At 39.9% G+C, this 21,278-nt stretch overlaps 1 protein-coding gene across 2 annotated transcripts in view; it reads right to left on the bottom strand.

Moving 5' to 3' along the window:
• The window catches only part of FOCAD (focadhesin), a 297,139-nt gene that overhangs the window by 134,282 nt on the left and 141,579 nt on the right, over positions 1–21,278 (bottom strand). For both annotated transcript variants that reach the window (XM_032880503.1, XM_032880504.1), the window contains exons 12-15: positions 19,659–19,763; positions 19,167–19,268; positions 18,515–18,645; positions 16,531–16,657 (exon numbers count right to left, since the gene is read on the bottom strand). In XM_032880503.1, coding sequence (XP_032736394.1) covers positions 16,531–16,657; positions 18,515–18,645; positions 19,167–19,268; positions 19,659–19,763 — 465 coding nt within the window. The remainder of the gene's footprint in view (positions 1–16,530; positions 16,658–18,514; positions 18,646–19,166; positions 19,269–19,658; positions 19,764–21,278) is intronic.

Here is a 21,278-nt window from a genome sequence, read left to right on the forward strand (position 1 = left end):
CTCAGTGGCACGGATTCAGATAAGCACAATTTGCAACCACTGAGACCAGCTCTTCTGATGTTAACTGGCATCCTTGAAACCCTCTCAGTGTCCAACTTGTTTGATCTTTTAAAGAATGCCCTGGGCTTGTGACTGAGAGCCGGAAACTCACGGCTGGATACCCTGAACAGCGTTCATGTTCACTCACAGACGACTCACATCAGTTCATAATCCTCAGAGACCATGAGGCCAATTCAAGGGAGAAAACTTTTCTTACCGAAATACCTTAAACACAACATCAACAGAAAATGGGATTAAGATCACGCATGGGGGCAGGAGGAGCTCCTAAACATTGTCACCTCCGAAGCTGAGATTATAAATTTTTCAAAGTATCTTAAGATCATAGCAAATCTGAGTATGGTGAAGGGCGGACAGCAGAGCAAAGAGGACTGAAGTATAAAAGCGTCGACAAGAAGGGGTTTGCGGGATGGCGGAAATAGGTGATGGGGACTGACGAGCACACTTATGAGGAACACTGAGCATGCAGAGGACACCGTACACCTGAAACTAATATAACACTGTATGTCCATGATACTGGAAGGAAAATCAAAAACTTAATTAAATAAAAGAAAAAGAGAAGCTACAGGAAATTGTAAAATTTCAACACCTCAAATTCAAGATTTCCCATTATGTTTTTATACAGTGCTCAATTTGACAAGATCTCCAAATACTTCTTTAAAAAAAAAATAAAACCAAATAATTAAATAGTGGGAGGCTAAGTCTTTTCTATTTAAAGAAAAAAAAACAGCAATATTTTTATTTTCCCACACATTTCACATGGCGTATGTGTGCTGAACCGTACAAAAATAACACAGTTGAAATTTTATTTTGAAAATGAAAAACCATATTGAAACATCTACTTACGGGGTGACAAAGTAAATGTTATAATATCCCGCAAATGTTTAATAAAAGGCAAGTTCCTGCTGTCTTTTTAAAGTTAAAAATAAGGCCAAACTACAAGTGCAAGTGCAAAGGGTCATTGTGCTGTATATAAAAAGCTCAGCATGGAAATAGATTCAACAAATGTACAAAAAGCGTTTTCATGCCCAGAAAGAACTGAAGGCATAAAAAAAAAAAATGCCCCAGCTACAAATAACGTAGAGCTCAGTTCAAAAAGACCAGCAAATTCCTTCCCTAATGCATAGCAAATTAAACTTAATCAACTCCTCTGCAAGGTTGAACAGGCAATCCACCTTTAAATGTCCCCACAAATAAAACCTCAGAACAACAAAAGAGGTTCCAGAGTGTAATAAATACCAAATCCACAGTAGGCGACAGAATCCTTACTGTACACAGCTGAGAAAACCTGCCGAGGGACAATGGATCACATTTCCATATTAAATTATATTTATCACGCTGAAAAATGCTTAAACAAAATCCAGGATTTCTATTGGCCATTTCTGTACCACACTCACTCCCTAAAATCTTTCAAACCTGCTGCGGCCCATTGAAAATGGTTCCCACCCCGTGGTGCTCCGAAGGAGCAGCTAGACAAAGAGCTGGGATGATGAAGAGAGGGCAGGACAACTACCTTCCCCCGTGATTTCAGAAAATAAATCAATAAAAGAGGATAGAATAGCCAAAACATAACCTTGGCATAGGGGATTTCCGGGAAAATCACTGCTGTGAAAAATGGCCTGAAGTGAACTCTTCCAGCGGTCAAGAATCCCCAGGAAAGGCCCCTCCCCTCCTTATCTATTGCTCAATTGTACAATACTCCGCTTTGAAAATACAACACCCTCTTGGAGCTGGCAAGATGAAAGAGCTTTTCTTCATGATCCTGCAACGCCTGTTAATTTTTGCTACAACAGACTCACAGCTGATTAAGAAAACAGAGAGCCAGGCCGGCCTCACGGTCCCATCTCAAGACTTGAGAGAGAAAACGTTAAAAGTGAATGAGCCCCGCTTTTCAGGACAATGTACTGATTTTCATTTTTACACGCCCTAGAGCCTGGAGCCGTTGCCCCTCCAACAGCGGGCAACTTGTTTAGCCGGGAAGTTACTTTCCTCCTCCAGACTTCAGGAGCAAGTCTACCAGACTCAGGCACTTACCGAATTACCTTTCCAAATTGTTACGACTCATTCACCACCTCCTGGAGCACAGGTTTAGAAATCAATGGCTTTAGGCACAAAACCAACCGCCCCAGAGTAGACCCGCATTTTGATCACCACTGGTAAAGCAATATGATGGAATGGGAAAAGCACAAGGATTAGAGTTGAACCACAGGGCACGCAAATCACGTCACCATGTATTTGTACGTCAATTCCGATGTCATTTAGACTCCCTAGACTCATCAGCAAGTACCACCTACATTATAAGATGATCGAGAAGTTTCACATGGGATATAATGGATACTGAGTGCCAAATATGGTAACTAGCATGAAGAATATAGCTTTTGTAGTTTTGTTTTACAAAGTAGAATAACATACTACTGAAAGTACAAATCTTAATCTTACAGTTCAATGAATTCTGACAGATGTACACACTGTTGTAACCACCACCCCAATCAAGATGGACAGACTATGGAAATAGAATGTGACCCACATATTCAATTTAAAATTTTCCAGTAACCTCATTTTAAAAAGTTAAAGGAGACAGGTGAAATTAACTTAACTATATTTTATTTAACCTGCTATACCCAAAAATACTACCATTTCAATATGGAATTGGTTTTTAAAAATATTATCAATGTGGTATTTTACATGTTTTTCATAAAGCTTCAATCTGCTATATATTTTATGTTTGCAACATATCATACTTCGAATTAGCCATAGTTTTTTTTTTTTTCAAGATTTTATTTATTTGACAGAGACACAGCAAGAGAGGGAACACAAGCAGGGGGAGTGGGAGAGGGAGAAGCAAGCTTCCTGCTAAGCAGGGAGCCTGATGCGGGGCTCAATCCCAGGACTCTGGGATCATGACCTGAGTCGAAGGCAGGTGCTTCAATACTGAGCCACCCAGGCACCCCTATTTAGCCATAGTTCTAGTGCTTACTAGTCACATGTAACTAATAGCTATGATATGACCAGTGCAGATATAGTCCACAGTCTGGAATTTCCTAAGGTCTTTTCTACCCTACCTTCTCCTCCCCACCTTAAGGCAACCACTATGCTGATTTGTCCCCAAAGATTAATTCTGCCAATTTTTGAATTTCATAAAAATGATACATATGCACTTTTTGTGACTGGAATCTTTCACTGAGCATGTTCTTTTTTTTTTTTTTTTTAAAGATTTTATTTATTTGACAGAGAGAGAGATCACAAGTAGAGAGAGAGAGAGGAGGAAGCAGGCCCCCCCCACCTAGCAGAGAGCCCGATGCGGGACTCAATCCCAGGACCCTGAGATCATGACCTGAGCTAAAGGCAGAGGCTTAACCCACTGAGCCACCCAGGCAGCCCTCAATGAGCATCTTCTTAAGATTCATCTGTGCCGTCCCGAATATCAGTGGTGCATTCCTTTATCTTGCTGAATAGCACTGTACAAATACACCACTATCTGCTCACCTGCTGACCAGCTGACGAACAGCTGGGTTGTCTGCAAATGTGTTACCATTAATAAAGCTCAACTGAACATTCTTATGGAGTTTTTTTGTGAACCTGTCTTCATTTACTCAGGTAAATATCTAGAAGTGGAAATCCTGGATCATTAAGTAGGTTTCCGTTCATCTTTATCAAAAAAACCCGCTGGGACGTCTGGATGGCTCAGGTGGTTAAACATCTGACATCAGCTCAGGTCGTGGTCTCGGGGTCCTGGCATGGAGCCCCATGTTGGGCTCCACAGTTAGCGGGGAGTCACTTGTCCCTCTGCCCCTTCCCCTGCTTGCACTCTAATAAATAAATAAAATCTTTTTTTTAAAGATTTTATTTATTTATTTGATAGACAGAGATCACAAGTAGGCAGACAGGCAGGCAGAGAGAGGAAGAAGCAAGCTCCCTGCTGAGCAGAGAGACTGATGCCGGGCTCAATCCCAGGACCCTGAGATCATGACCTGAGCCAAAAGCAGAGACTTAACCCACTGAGCCACCCAGGCACCCTAAACAAATAAAATCTTAAAACAACAACAACCACCACTACTAAATACTTTCCCACTATGGTTTTATCACTTTATATTCCTGACAATAACATGGGAGATATTCACACCTTCTCTAATATTTGTTATTGACAGTCTTTTTAATTTTAGCGATCACAGAGGTATGTAGGTTTCCCTATGACCAACAATGCGGACCTTTTTTCATGCCTACTACCCAATCCTAGAAAAAGCTTCCTTTTTGAAGAGTGGTTTGGACAGAAGAAGGGAGAGTTGTTACAAACACAAGTTCCTATGAAATCACTTGTAATATTAAAATAACAAGACACATCTGCAAAACTACCTGGGTCAGGCAGGTAATGTAAATCTAAAAGGCAAAGGGACTACAGCAAATTAGAGCATGTGCTTGTCTACAGGAAGCTGCTAAGTGCTACTTACCACCAAGGGGTCAATGCCATGTGGACAAGCAGGCCAGGTACTGCAAGATACTCCTGCCTCACGAAGAGACAGCAGATATCTATATTTTCATTTTTCATTAATATTAGAATTTAAAATATTAATCCTATGATAATCAAACAAAATAAGCCATACATTTCCAAACTCTGATTTATAGATATGTTGGTTTTTATGAAGACAGACATCCTTAGTATGGTAAACAATGCACCATTCATGATTGTTATTAATTACTGGTCAAAGAGGACACCTGGTAAGACAAGGGGTGGCAACTTCCCAAAGGCATTAAATCATTTTGAGTAGCAAGGCAACAATGCCCTAAAGAAAGTCAGAAAGAACTGTCCAGGGCAGCTCCCCCTTTCTTAGCAACCCTTCTATATAACCAAAGATACGCTACTACATTCTTATTCTTAAATGACTAGCCACATCATATACATTTTCTAAGAATGTAGATAACAGCTAATAATGCTTCAGTGGCCATGCCTACCTAGGAGTATCTGCATTATCTGGGGAGAGGAAACGAAAGATGTATGTTGGCACAATATAGCTCATTTGGACAACGGTCTGGCTGTTACTCAAACAGCTAAACAGAGAGCGACATAATCCAACACTTCCGCTCTTAGGTTTCATTTTTCCTGGGTGTGTATCTATGTACAAGACCTTGGTGGGGGGGGGGAGTGGGGCGGGGATGGGGGCTGCTCAGCGGGGAGTCTGCTTCTCCCTCTCCCTCTAACCCTCCCCCATTCGTGCACACTCGCTTGCTCTCTTGCAAACAAATAAAATATTTTTAAAAAGACCTTGTTAGGGGTGCCTGGGTGGCTCAGTGGGTTAAGCCGCTGCCTTCGGCTCAGGTCATGATCTCAGAGTCCTGGGATTGAATCCCGCATCGGGCTCTCTGCTCAGCAGGGAGCCTGCTTCCCTCTCTCTCTCTCTTTCTCTCTGCCTGCCTCTCCATCTACTTGTGATCTCTCTCTGTCAAATAAATAAATAAAATCTTTTAAAAATAAATAAATAAATAAAAAGACCTTGTTAGGGGCACCTGAGTGGCTCAGTGGGTTAAAGCATATGCCTTCGGCTCAGGTCAGGATCCCAGGGTCCTGGGATCAAGCCCCGCATTGGGCTCTCTGCTCAGCAGGGAGCCTGCTTCCCTTCCTCTCTTTCTCTCTGCCTGCCTCTCTGCCTACTTGTGACCTGTCAAATAAATAAATAAAATCTTAAAAAAAAAAAAAAAAAGACCTTGTACATGAATGTTCATAGCAGCATCATTCATCACAGCCAAAGTGTGGAAAAAAACAAATGTCCATCGCCTGATGAATGAATAAAATGTGGTGTAGCCATACAAAGCAGTTATTACTCAGCTATAAAAAATAATGTATGGATACATGCTACAGCACAGATGAAGCTGGAAAACACTATGCTAATGAAAAGCCAGTCACAAAAGGCCACATCCTATATAGCTCCTTTTACGTGAAATGTCCACAACAGGCATGTCTATAGAGACAGAAAATAGATGAGCGGATTCCTAAGGCTGGGGGGAGGGGCATGGGGGGGGATGGCGTTTCTTTCTGGGGTCATGAAAATGTTCTAAAATTGACTGTGGAGATGGATGCATGACTCTGTGAATATTCAAAAAGCCACTGAACTGTACACCATAAATGGGTGAAATGTAGACTATGTGGATTATATCTCAATAGGGCTATTTAACAAGACAGCTTTCTTTTTAAATAAGAAAAAAAACTGAGAGCTCCAAGTGAGCCACAGAGCCTCTCCCTTCTAGACCCAGATATTCTTTCCCTCTGCCACGGAATTGCTGCGTGAGGTTTAGAGAAGGATTCTTTTGCTGCCGTCTAGCTCTCCTCTCCCTTATTTCCAAATTTCAAATACACTGAGTGTACTTAACGCAGTGCTCTCCCCTACTAGACTGCGAATTCCTAGGCCAAAAGTGTCTAATAAATCTTCATATCCAGAGAGCCCTGCACATCCTGGCTTAAATTGTCAGTATTTTTATTTTAAAGTGAATGTTGTTTCCTGCCCAAGGAATCCTTGCCTACTGTTTGCTATTGCAGTGGCCGTGGGGTTTGAGGGGGAAGCCACACCACCCCCTCTCCCCTTGCTCTCCTCCCCACCTCCACTCATCAGAGAATGAATAGATGACAACTTGGCGGAAACCTTCCGAAAGGCTACCAACCTTTTCTACTTGAACATCTCAGGAACAGGCAAGGGATTGCATGAGATTAGGACATAAATAGGATCTCTTTTACATTTAGACCCATAAATCGCTAAAGCAAAACAATGACATTTTTAAAATATAAAATAAAAGCAAACAAACAAACAAAAAAAGCTGAAGTTTGGGTTTAATATGATCTCAAGCGAACAAGATGAACTTTAAAGGCACTCATAATAATAATATACAAATAATTTAAAAATAAAACTAATTAAGGGGCACCTGGGTGGTTCAATGGATTAAGCATCTGACTTCAGCTAAGATCATGATCTCAGAGTCCTGGTATGGGGTCCTGGGTTGGGCTCTCAGCTCAGTGGGGGCCCTGCTTGTCCTTCTCCCTTTCCCTCTGCCCCTCCCCTCCCTTATGCTTGTATACACTCTCTCTCAAATAAAATGCTTAAAAAATAAAAATTTAAAAAATAAAATTAATTTAAAGTACAGTTAACTTTTTACAACTTCCACTTAAAAACCCATATTGAATTAAATCACCACCCTGCCTCCTTTATTAGTAATTCTCCAAAGCCCTAAAGCTAAACTAACACTGGGCAAATTCACCATGAGACAACAATTTAGATCTTTCCTTAATGACAGCTTGTAATCTGGGGCACATGGGATTATGGGCTCCTGGTAGCAAGCACAATGATCATAACAAGCAATGCTACCAGGAGTTAATGAAGTAGCAAAACAACTGAACTGTTCCCCCCAGTAACAAACAATACTGCCTGAAACTTGGGTACAAGTAGCTACATTCCGTCTCTCAGGCTCAGGTAAACGTGGAAAGTTACTACAAAAGTAAATTAACTATTTAATAAGATCATTAAAATAGGGGTGCCTGGGTGGCTCACTGGGTTAAAGCCTGTGCCTTCAGCTCAGGTCATGATCACAGGGTCCTAGGATCGAGCCCCGCATCAGGGGTAGCTTCGTCCCTCTCTCTCTACCTGCCTCTCTGCCTACTTGTGATCTCTGCCTGTCAAATAAATAAATAAAATCTTAAAAAAAAAAAATCATTAAAAGATCCTTAAAACTCTAAAATATTTATTCTAAGAAAATAATCCAAAAGGAACTTAAACTTTACAAGGTAATTACTTCTTAGACTACTAAATATACAGACAGAAAAGTGGGGGGGGGGGGCACCTGCATGGCTCAGGTCATGATCTCAGGGATTGAGTCCCCTAGCAGGCTCCGTGTTCAGTGGGGAGTCAGCTTGGGATTTTCTCTTTCCCTCTCCTTCTCTCTAAAATAATAAATCTTTAAAAAAAAAAAAATAAAGAGGAAAAAAGGGGGAAGCAACTTAAAAGTCAATCAAAAATGAATTATTTGTGGGGCACCCGGGTGGCTTAGTTGATTGAGCAACCAACTCTTGGTTTCAGCTCAGGTCGCGATCTCAGGGTTGTAAGATCAAGTCCCACATCCGGCAGTGCACTCAGCAGAGTCTGCTTGTCCCTCTCTCCCTCTGCTCCTCCCCCTCTCTCTTTCTCTTTCACTTTCTCTCTTTCTCAAACGCATAAATTAATAAAATCCTTTTAAAAAAATTTTAAGAAATGGGTATGATGCATAAACAATGAATCTGGGAACACTGAAAAAATAAAATCAAGTAAAAAAAAAAGGAAATGCATTATTTGATTACTTATGATAATTTTACTCAGTGGAATGTAATTAAGTCATTAAAATATGTAGCAACAGGGCACATGGGTGGCTCAGTCAGTTAAATGTCTGCCTTTGGCTCAGGTCATGATCCCAGAGTCCTGGAATCAAACCCCACATCAGGCTCCCCGCTCAGTGGGGAACCCACTTCTCCCTCTCCCCCTGCTTGTGCTCTCTCTGTCAAACAAATAAATAAAATCCTTAAAAAAATTTTTTAAATATGTAGAAACATCAAAAATATTTCCAGCAAAATGTAAACAGAGAGGATGGAAATAAAATATATATATGTAAAAATACAATGGAAAGGAAAATAAAATGAAAATGCTTTTGTGAAAAGTTAATGGAGACTATTTTTTTCAATATTCAAAGTAAATGTGATACTATAAAAACCAAATGTCTTTAAAAGTGATATAAAAACATGCAACACATCTTTAAATTATAAAATCTAATTTTTCACCAGTAAAAACACTAAAAATTAATCTAGTTTAGCTCAAAACATCTCTTTCATTTGGATCTTTATGTGAATGCTAAATTATATAAACTCTTGCAATAAACCAATCACAAAGGAAATGGAGGAGAAGTGTGGGAAATGAGTCCAAATGTCATGCTCACAAAACGATCTCTCCAATAATATCACACTATAACTAGGTCAACTGAACACAAACATGACTAACAAAAACACATAGTGGTCATTTATGAATTATCTCTCAACAAAGCTAGGCTTTTTTTAAAAAGTGATTAAGACAGAGACTTTGAATTGAGCCAGACCTGGGTTTGAATTCTGACTCTACCACAAGTTAGCCATATGACCTTGGGCAATTAATTTAACTACTGTTAGCTTCCCAGAAGACAACAGTACCTTTTAGGTAGAAGGCTTCTTTAAGTAAGATTAAATGAGATAATAGTGACCGTAATATATAATGGTTACTATATAGAAAACACTCAGTAAAACAGATGCTTACTAATACTATTACTAAAACATGTCTAATAGTTTTCCATAAACTGAAATGAAAACATTCAGCTAACTTCATTAAAAATAAAGAAAATGTAATATGCGGACAAATGGAACAAATGGTAAAATGGAACTTATGAGTCTTTATCTGATATTTCACATGGTTTAATAAGCTCTGTACTAAAAGGCCCATAAAAAAGCTCATGATTTCCCAGTGTTCTTTACTTTGATGTATGAGAACAAAACTGTTTTACTAATCATTCCTACAGGAACAAAATGTAACTTGGCTGACAAAGCGAGTTAAAAGCTATGAAGAAGAGACTATTCAAAGGATCACAGTAGACATTTCTCCAAAAAGATACACAAGTGGCCAAGAAACACAAGGAAAGATGCTCACTACCATCAGTCATCAGGGAAACAGAAATCAAAGCCTTAGGAGATACACTTCACACTCACTAGGATGGCTACAGTTAGAAAAAAAGAAAGGGCAGCTAAGAAGTGTTGCTTAGGATGAAGAGAAATTAGAATCTTCATACACTGCTGATGGGAATGCAAAATGGTACAGCCACTTTGGAAAACAGCCTGGCCATTTCTTCAATGGTTAAACACAGAATAAGCATGTGAACTAGCAATTCCATTCCTAGGTGTACACCTCCCCAAAATAAAAACATAGGTCTATGCCAAAATCTGTATGCCAATGTTCACAGCAGCATTATTCATAACAGACAAAAAGAAGGGAAAACCCCTAAATGTTCATTAACTAATAATGGACAAAATGGGGGCGCCTAGGTGGCTCAGTGGGTTAAAGCTTCTGCTTTCGGCTCAGGTCATGATCCCAGGGTCCTGGGATCGAGCCCCACATGGGGCTCTCTGCTCAGCAGAGAGCCTGCTTCCCCCCCTCTCTCTGCCTGCCTCTCTGCCTACTTGCGACTTCTGTCAAATAAAATCTTAAAAAAAAAAATGGACAAAACGTAGAATTACCCTGTAGAATATTATCCACCCATTAAAGAAATGAGGTATTGATACATGATACAATATGGATGAACCTCGAAAACATGTTAAATAAGAGAAGCCAGTCACAAAAAAACAATGTATTGTATGATTCCATTTTTTTAAAATTGTTTATTTATTTATTTGACAGAGAGAGAGAGATACAGCAGGGGAAGTGAGAGAGGGAGAAGCAGACCCCCCACTGAGCAGGGAGCCTGATGGGAGCTCCACCCCCAGACCCTGGGATGGTGACCTGAGCCAAAGGCAGACTCTTAATGACTGAGCCACCCAGAAACCCCTGTATGATTCCATTTATGTAAACTGTCCGGAATAGGCAAATCCATAGAGACAGAAAGTAGATTCATGGTTGTCTAGAGCTAGGGCAAATGTGAAGGGTTGGGAGGATGACAGCTAAAGGGTACAAGTTTTTTTTGTGGAGGTGGTAAAATGTTCTAAAACGGATTGTAGTGATGACTGTAGAACTTTGTACTAAAATCCATCAAATTGTAAACATTTAAATGGATAAAATAAATGTGATTTATAGCTTAATAAAACTTTTTAAAAAATACTTATTTGTCAGAGAGAGGGAGAGAGAGAGCACAAACAGGGGGAGTGGCACACAAAGAGAGAAGCAAGCTCCCCAATGACCAAGGAGGCCGATGCGGGGGCTTGAACTCAGGCCCCTGGGATCATGGTCTGAGCCAAAGGCAGACGCTTAACCAACTAAGCCATCCAGGCATCCCAATAAAAACTTTTTTTTTTTTAAAAGAGAGAGAATATTGCTTTTCAAATACATAACTTTATATTAAGTGAAAAAGAAACGGGGCGCCTGGATGCCATAGTCAGTTAGGCAACTGACTCTTTTTTTTTTTTTTTTTTTTTTTTTTTTTTTTTTTTTTTTTTTTTAAAGATTTTATTTATTTATTTGCCAGAGACAGAGGGAGAGAGAGTGAGCAAGCACAGGCAGACAGAGAGGCAGGCAGAGGCAGAGGGAGAAGCAGGCTTCCCGCCAAGTAAGGAGCCCGATGTGGGACTCGATCCCAGGACGCTGGGATCATGACCTGAGCCGAAAGCAGCCGCTTAACCAACTGAGCCACCCAGGCGTCCCAGGCAACTGACTCTTGATTTCTGTTCAGGTCATGATCTCAGGATTGCGAGATCAAACCCTGAGTAGGGCTATGCACTCAGCAGGGAGTCTGCTTAAGATTCTCTCTCCCCCTTGGCCCCCACCCCCACTCGTGTGTCCAAACTTGCGCTCTCAAATAAATAAATAAATCTTTTTTAAGAAGAAGAAAATTAAGGCAAAAAGTGATGAGATGAGAAAGCTGAAAGGCAATAATATGGAAAAGATAATGCAAGACTATCAACTTTCCTTTGAAAATGGCAAACCCTCTGCTTAAAGATAAAAGCACTTTATTCCACGCTCATATTTTTCAAAGGAAAGAAGCCTCAAAATAACAAAAGAAAGTCAGACTTGGAGAGGGTCCTGGATCTACTTTCCTTCTCTTTCACCTATGAGTCATGTGACCTTGGAAAATTACTTAAATTGCCAGAGCCACTGTTTCTCCAGTATCAAATGATTCCCCATATCACCAAATGTCCAATTATTAAGTGTAACTTGTAAAAAGTAGTTCGGCCAATTAAAAAAGAAAAAAAGGTGTGAAGTCCTAAATCAATATACTTATAGTGTTAAGAGTAAGTTTCTTGGGGCACCTGGGTGGCTCAGTGGGTTAAGGCCTCTGCCTTCAGCTTGGGTCGTGATCCCAGGGTCCTGGGATCAAGCCCCGCATCAGGCTCTCTGCTCAGCGGGGAGCCTGCTTCCTCCTCTCTCTGCCTGCCTCTCTGCCTACTTGTGATCTCTGTCAGATAAATAAATAAAATCTTAAAAAAAAAAAAAAGAGTAAGTTTCTTTTCCAGTTCCAAAATGGAAACTACATTCTTGTCTTTATGGTTCACCAAGATTCCTAGGACTTCCCCTTACATTTTTGTCTAGTAAAGCATCATCAAAGAAACCCACACAGGAAACACAATCTTCACCTTCATAGAGTTGGCAATGACATGTAATCCATCCTTTCAATCTCTCATTGGAGGCCATGATAAATGATTAAGGAGAGGGAATTGCAGGCTTAATTTAGCCCTTCAGAAGAATGAATTTCATAATCGTGACTCTAAAACTGAGGAGTCAAAAGAGCTCTACTTACTTACAAAAGGCAAGGATGGGTAAGCCCAGAGAAATTCAATTTGGAATGGTTTTCCAAATGAGGCACTTTCTAAAAGATAGGGTTATTCAATTTTACTCTTTTCCTTATTGGTTTTTAAAATTTCATTGTTTTTGGCTTTCTATATTCTTTTTTTTTTAAGATTTTATTTATTTATTTGACAGAGAGAATCACAGAGTAGAGGGAACACAAACAGGGGGAGTGAGAGAGGGAGAAGCAGGCCTCCCGCTGAGCAGGGAGCCTGATGTGGGGCTCGATCCCAGGACCCCAGGATCATGACCTGAGCCGAAGGCAGAAGCCTAACGACTGAGCCATGCAGGCACCCCAGCTTTCTATATTCTTAATTATATTTGACAGTCAAGGATCTAAAAAGCTGTGGATAGACAAATTACTACCAAATGCTACTGGGAAATAGATTTATAACTATGCTGAATATTTTCATTCTTGAAACTCTTGGCAACCATCAATTGCTTCACACATGATATCAATTAGAAGACAGAATAAATGGCCTCAAAGAATGCATACTGGCTTCTATGGATAGCATGCTGGCCAAAAAAAAAAAAAAAAAAATTAGCCCAAAATTAGTTAAATGTGTCCTGGCAAGAGCCACCAAATTGAGTGTATTTTGCAACTTTAACACACACCACAGGACATAACAGCAGCAACTTCACAAACAATGAACACATACAAAAAAGGCTTGGAATGGCTTAAACAAAATACAAGGATCAATTACTACCGTCAAGATTCATCAAGGGGAAATAGATTATGTCTACTTATTTAAATGAACATAAAGCTATTCCAAAACATTTTTTAAAAAAGAGTATTTCTATTTGCAAAATTAACGGTGATACAGCCAATTTCAACAAATTCCACAACTCAGAAAAAAAAAAAACAACAAATTAATTCCACAACTCAGGACCCTTGTACTATCTATAAGGAAAAGATGGTAAATAACACTAAGTACCTCTGGTAAGGTTCAATAAAACAGTGAGTTTATCCTTTTAGACAAGAAAAATGAAAAATAAGTGACAAGAAAATAAGCAATCTCTATAAGAAATGAAGTTAAGTGACTGCCAGTATTGCTTTATGATTTATTAATACCCATCTTAATATAAAAAGGATTTGAAAAGGGTACCTCTATTTGTTCAAAAGACAGGGCAGATTTATTTGCAACCTGTCAAGGGAACTTTTTTTAACGTTTTATTTATTTATTTACTTATTTATTTGAGAGAGAGAGAGAATGCTCACACAAGCAGGGCAGGGGAGAAGCAGGGGGAGGGTCAAGCAGACTCTGTGCTGAGGGCAGAGCCCAACGTGGGATTCAATCTCATGACTCTGAGATCTTGACCTGAGCCGGAACCAAGAGTCAGATGCTCAACCTACTGAGCCACCCAGGCACCCCTTAAAAGTGAATTTTTGATTAAAAAAATCATACAGGATTTGGATTTCATAATGCGAAAAGAAACAAAAGAGGAAGGAGAGAAACACAATAGAAAAGAGAAATGCCTTCAACCAAGCAAAGGAAGGAATATTAAGGTATCAAAAGAAGACACAGGCCTCATTAAATAAAATACCTAGAGACATGATGTCTTAATTCCTCTACAAGACAGTGGAATGTGAGAAGCAAAGTGGCTGCCATGGGCGGAACACTTGTATCCCCTCCAAAGTTCATATATTGAAATCGTAATTCTCAAGATTAGTTTTAGGAGCTGGGATCTTTAGGGGATGACTAGGTTAAGAGGGCAGAGCCTTCATGACTGGGATTGGTGACCCTAAAAACAATCTCCAGAGAGCTCTCCTGCCCCTGCAGCTGTGTGAGGTTGAAGCTATCTACAAAGATGGCCGTCTAAGAACCAAGAAGGAGGCCCTCACCAGACAGACGCTGAATATACCAGCACCGTGAGCTCAAACTTACAAACCTCCAGACCATGAGGAAGAAATGTTTGCTAATAAGCTACCCGGTGTATGTTGTGTTGTACTACAGCAGCCTGAACGGATTTAGATCATATTTAGTAAAGTCCTCTGGGTAGTAGTTTGGACTAGGGGACGAGACTTCAATAATCCTCAACTGTCTCCTTTAAGTACTGAAAGAAGTAACAAGAGCTTCAGCACTGAAAGGACAGGATATCGTCTATAGGAAGACGTTAAGTCACTGTTCTATATTATGTAAACTTAAGGGAAAAGATTAAAAACAAAAAACTACTTAGAACCTTCTTGATTGGCACTCACTATATCCAACAGCATACCAATTTTCCAGGAGCAAACTCAACATTTAAAGAGCACCTATGTCAGCAGACATTATGCCAGGTTTCTTTTGTTCTTGGGTAATCTTTTCTCTTCACTTAAAGAACGAGACGCTCAGAGGCTAAGTAAACTAACCAAAGGACAGGAAGCTAAAAACTGGTATATCTCTGGTACAGTTCCACAACTGCCCCAAAACAAAGATGCTTCCTGCCATCTGGTACATTTTTCATGTCTCCAGTACTAACTACAGTTAATGATATCTTAGAGAAAATGGAATGAGAAAAATCAGCACCACACACTGAGCATTTCTTATGAGTTAATAAGCATCTACAGACAACAGAGCCGTGTTAACAGCGGAGGATGAGTGGAGAACACAAAGGAATTACGGACACGGTAAGACAAAATTACCATTTGTTAGAGGAGAAAAGATTAATTTTGGGAAGGACTTGATTCCTGTTTGGAAAAAATAATGACCAGGAAATCCTCCAAAACAGTAACACTGATCACCCTTTGGAGGGGAAAGTATAGAATTCTCTCTTCTCTCAAAGCTCCTATTAAAAACTCATTTCCAGAAGAGGTTTAGAATTCTTTATCAGGAAAGCAAGATCATTATTCAAGTGACACTTGCCAATTCCAGATGACTAATGGAGGCAATAACAAACAACAGTCATTGGTTTTGTGCAGTTGTCCCCTGCTGCAGCAGCCCTCTGCTAGGAGACCCTAACAGCTCTGTCCACCACTGGGCCCAGGCTCTAGAGGTACAGCCCTCGGCACACACCGGTTCCCGAACAGTGATGGTGCTCACTCTCTGCTAAAGGAAGTATCTACCCAAAAGAGCAGTCTCATATCAAGTTCAGTCTCGTATCAAGATTCTGAGTAAACAACCGCCCTCGAAGGTCTATTTTCCTCATCTATAAAATGGCGTTATAATCCCCATACTGCAGAATTAATGAGGAGCATAAATGGAAAGTACTTAGCACAAGAACATAAGCATATAAACACGAGTACAGTCACTGCCTGTTTTATTATACCATTACATTCATTATTGTACCAACCATAATTGCCAACACTAAGAGAATTCCACTTAGTATCCTTCACAAAAAGACTCCAATTGTGTAAGTATGCCTCACTATGTTAAAACCTTTGCTTAGGGTCATCGTGATCTTTGACATCATTATCACATTTCTCCAAAATGCTTAAGATTCTGTCTGCTGAGTTGTCAACTGGGGAGTGGGCTCAAGTTCAGAAAATGGTTAGAGGTGCAAGTCTAACATCAATCCATCCTACCCAAACTGGTGACTAGGAAAGAAAGGATCTTTTGCCAGTCTTTAAGCCAACCATAATTTCTGTTGGCTATAAAGTTGCCACGGGTGTATGCCAATCTCTTCACCTCCTCTGCTTCTACAGCGTGCTATTCGCAAACCTAAGAAGCAGATTTACTCACGAGTTCTCCTAGAAGCATAACTGTCCTGTGTTACAAATAACACAGGAAATAAAGAACAAGGGAAAATAAAGAACAAGGGAAAACAGAGTGGTTGTCTCTAGCCTCTGGAGAACGTCTGCGGGACCAGATGTTTCAAGAAAGAATCTGGCTAAACTCACTCCCTAACAAAATTCTCTGGGAGTGAACATTCAGCACTCAATTAACTGCATCTAAACTTATGTCCTTGTAACAAGTATGGTGCGACCAGTAAGTACTTTCTTCAAAAGGATCCAAAACAAGGTTAAAAAGCCTACCTCCGCTTGGCAGAGCGCGTGAAGACCTTGGAGCACCAAAGCTGCCGGAGTGGCTTGATCAGGCTTGGTGCACTCGTTCAACACCTGGGAAACGGCTGCCAACATATCCGCACCATGCTGGTAGGGCCTACGAGAAATGATAGTTTAGAAACAAGATTAAAGCCGAAGAGCACACTCCCCCTCCCAGGACTTTTGCCTGATCAAAAAGCTTTAGAGCTTTCTTTACCCTTACATCCATTAAATGTTGACCCGCAAATACGAACATATGTTTTCTGCCAAGATTCGCGTCATCGTCGTTCCTGCTGTAACGTAAGGCTCATTTTTGATAAAGAAATATTATCCAAGCAAGAGAACACTTGCTAACAAATTGTCTTCTCTCTAAACTGTAAATGCTATTGCCTGGATTGAAAAAATTTAAGTCTATAATAATGGTGAGAAGAACTGACTTACCTCATTGAGATTATCAGTAAAGATAGAGCTATTCCTGCCTGCCGGGTGCTCTGGTACCAGCCACTGACTACAAAAGCAGGGATTGGAGATGAGAAGATAATTTATTACAGCAGTGAGAGCTGGGTGGTTACACCTATCACAGTAACAATGCTGATGACGATGATGATAAAAGTAAGGATATGAATCATAATTGACGAAACCCCCCACCAGCACGACACTGGATTCACTCACTCCTCCTCCTCCCCTTCTTCTCCTCTTTCTTCCGCATGCAGTGTGCTAGCTCCAGAATGACTAGAACTTCTCAAAGAAATGCTCAGGTCCATCCTCGGCTTTCCTCATAACCACCGAGTGACAGAACAGTTTCCACTAACAAACTACCAATTGATGAAATTTGCCTGGCTGGATTCTACTATTTCACTGTCTGGAAAACAGTAATCATTTTCCAAAACTGGAAAACTTTGAAAGAATTTGAGGTGGAATACGGAGTAAGTTATCAACAGACCTGCTCTGATATCTAACTTCTCCTGAAGCTGAGCTTTAAGGGTGTAAAATCAAAATGTCGGCTAATAACCCTTCATCTCTAAAATGTCATCCACGCCAGTAGCTCAAGAGAATCCACACGCCCAGGTCTTGGGTTTCATGTGTGTGACTTGTTCAGTGAGGCTATGTTGGCGTTGCCAAAAGGCTGAACTTAGAAAAGAGGCAGAACTGCTGAGAAGTAGATACATCCTGACCCCAGATTTGAAACAAGAATCATCCATATTACCAGCTTCAGGATAATCCCGAATCTACAATAGCAGAGTCACTTCCCCAATACCTTCATGTCTTCCTCACCTCTAGAGCATACGTGGGGATTAAAGATCAGGCCTTCTTTGTAATGATTCTAGTAATTAATTCTAGACAATGAGTCACAAATGAGATCTTCCCTATTCAAACTCCTTTTAACAATTAGGCATAACACAGGGAAAATATAAAAAAGAACAGCTGACTATAGGGACGCCTGGGTGGCTCAGTTAGTTATGCGTCTGCCTTCAGTTCAGGTCATGATCTCAGGGTTCTGGGATCAAGTCCCGCATCAGGCTCCCATCTCAGCAGGGAGCCTGCTTCTCCCTCTGCCCGTGACCTCTCACTTTGACCAAAATAAATAAATAAATAGATCTTTAAAAGAGAAGAAGAAGAAGAAGAACAATTCATTATAGTCCACTGCTTAGGTTTCAGGGATTTGTATACCCAAAAAAACCCCAGAAAACATAGCATCACTTTTTTTATCATAATATTGAATTATTATCTAGAAAAGGATACGAATTTCCTATAAATCTAGATACAAGGCTAGATCTGAAATAAAAAGACATCTTTGCTTCTCAAAATTATTATCCAATCTTACTAAGTTCTACAATCAGAAAACTGGAACTGAAAATTAATTTATTCTTACCCAAATACCCTCTATCATTCCTAGTTTTTTCCTTACAATAAAAAAATTAAGAGCAAAGGAATATATCATGATATCCACTCCCAAGGATTAAGCGCATCTTACCTTTGCTTACATATGTCTCTGATCGATGCTGCTTTGGCGATGAGTTTTTCCCACTGGACTTCCTTGCCCACAGACAGAGAAGGCACATCGGACATGGCCATGAAACGCTGCAGTTCAGGGTAGACACGATCCTAAGAAGGGAATTTCATAAAAAAGGTAATTTCCCAACTGGAGTTGAATAATCATTTTACATAGCATTTTTACCTCCAAATCCCACAATTTGCATCGCTAATTGTAATGCATTTCTTCTAATCAGCAGCAAAGAATGCTTTTGTGATTGCTGGGGATTTTCTTACAGACCCATGTACTGTTCATTTCATAAGACAAGAAAAAGGTGGCTGAATCGCACCCTAATTACAAAGGCACTAATCATGTATAATCATATTTCTATTACTTTTTCCATGCAGATGGAAAAATAAAGTTCAGAATTAAGGAAATACCTTTTTTCCTATTCTCAATTTCTCTTTGAGAGTCAATCACCACCGACTGCGTTACAGATCAAAAGCAGCACGCTAAACCAAAATTTCTGAATGCAATCACTGATGCCACTCCACAGCCCTACTGCATCAAAGTACTGTCACACACACTGACCAAACTGGTTTGCTTTGGTGAAAGGGACATGTTTAATACACAAGTGTCCACCTGAGCTTACCTGCTTTTCCCACAAAGATGTCAGCAAGCGCAGAGTGACAGGTCTTAGTTGTGGAGTGGTTCCAAGAAGTTGGATCACTCGTAGAATTTGTCCTATACACACCTAGAAAATATTGAAGAAACTTTGGTTTCTCAAATGTGAATGTAGGTAATCCCAAAGTGACCCCAACAATGTGAAAATCCCTTATCACAGAATAAAGACTGAAACAGAAGCCAACTACAATACAACCCATCTTCTCAGAGGTGGGGGACAGTTTTGGGGAGGGGCTAGCTAGCAAACCTGGGGGCATAAGACCTTATCTCAGACAACAGCCAATGGGGAAAACTGGCTACTATATGATTTCAAAGAATTAATTCTTAAAATACCATAATAAATACTTCTGGCCCAACAAGAGAAACAGCAGTCATGGCAAAATTAAGGGCTCAAAATTCAATGTATTAGGCATGCCTCACTCTCTTTTTTGTCCCCAGGCAAACTGTTTAATATACAAACCTTGTGAACACCAAGCGTAGGTAAAGTATACAAGATGTCATTATAGAATACGGGTTCCAGTGGTCTTCCCAATTTGAACATTAAAACCGGAATCAGATTCGGTACCTAAAATGAATGTAAAGAATGTATTTGTTATGCCTTCAAAGGAAATAGATCTGTAATGCAATCATTTTGTTTTTCTTCAAAAGAATAATGGGAATATATATAACTTTGAAGACTTAAAAAAATGTTAGCTAGCCATTTGTTGTCAGTGGTAATTTCATAGTACCACTACTAGTCTATCTCTTTTATAATGACCTGCCAAATACCAATCAAAATGGTTTTCTTTTTTTTAAGATATTATTTATTTATTTATTTATTTGTCAGAGAGAGAGAGAGAGAAAGACCGCACGCACAAGCGGGCACAGTGGCAGGCAGAGGCAGAGAGAGAAGCAGGCTTCCCGTTGAGCAGGAAGCCCGATGCGGGACTCGATCCCAGGACTCTGAGATCATGACCTGAGTCGAAGGCAGCAGCTTAACTGACTGAGCCACCCAGGCATCCCCCAAAATGATTTTCTTAAATAAGCATGACATTAACTCTCAGAAATACAAAAGTAGTTAAAATACATCCTGCTCCAAAGAAGTCTACAGTTCTAATAAGAAGCTAAAACACAGAATATATAAACAACAAATAACTGTACAGTGAAATTGTTATTCCAACATGAAATAAGTAAAATTAGTTTACTGTAAGGGGGTAGTTAATGAACAAAAATTCGTCTCCAGGTGTCCGTTTCAATCCCTCTGCATAACACAATAAAAAGAGAAGCGCAGTTCATTTGTGGATCAAAAAACGTAATACTGCCAAGACAGCAATGTTTTCCAAATAGATCTACAGATTCAACACAATCCCATCAAAATCCTAGCTGGCTTATTTGCCAGAATTGAAAAACTGATTCTAAAAATCGTGTGGAAAAGTGAGGGATCCTAAATAGCCAAACTATCTTGAAAAAGAACAGAGTTTGAAACTCAAACGTCTCAATTTCAAAATTCACTACAAAATTCACTTCAAAATTCAAACAAGTGTGGTAGCAGCAGTAACAACAAAAAATATAAATCAATGATGGGCACCTGGGTGGCTCAGTCGGTTAGACCACTCCCTTCGGCTCAGGTCATGATCCCAGGGTCCTGGGATCGAGTCCCACTTCGGGCTCCTTGCTCAGTGGGGAGCCTGCTTCTCTCTCTGCCTCTGCCTGCCTCTCTGCCTACTTGTGTGTGCTCTCTCTCTCTCTTACAAATAAATAAATAAAATCTTAATATATATTAATATTATATATATATATATGTAAATCAATGAAACAGAACTCAGGGTCTAGGAGTAAATCCTCATATTCATCTTCTATTGATTTTTTGATAAATATGCCAAGAAAAATGAAGAAAGAAGAGTCCCTGAAAAATGGTGCTGGATTTCAACAACTAGATATCCACATACAAAAGAATGTATCTGGGCCCTTTTCTCACACAACACATAAAAATTAACTCACAATAAATTTTGGACCCAAATGTAAAGGCTAATACTATCAAACTCTTAAAGAAAATATAATAGTAAATCTTTGTGACCTTAGATTAGGCAAAGCCTTCCTA

The sequence above is a fragment of the Lontra canadensis genome, unplaced genomic scaffold (assembly GCF_010015895.1).
Source record: "Lontra canadensis isolate GAN:19392208 unplaced genomic scaffold, GSC_riverotter_1.0 scaffold70, whole genome shotgun sequence".
NCBI lineage: Eukaryota > Metazoa > Chordata > Mammalia > Carnivora > Mustelidae > Lontra > Lontra canadensis.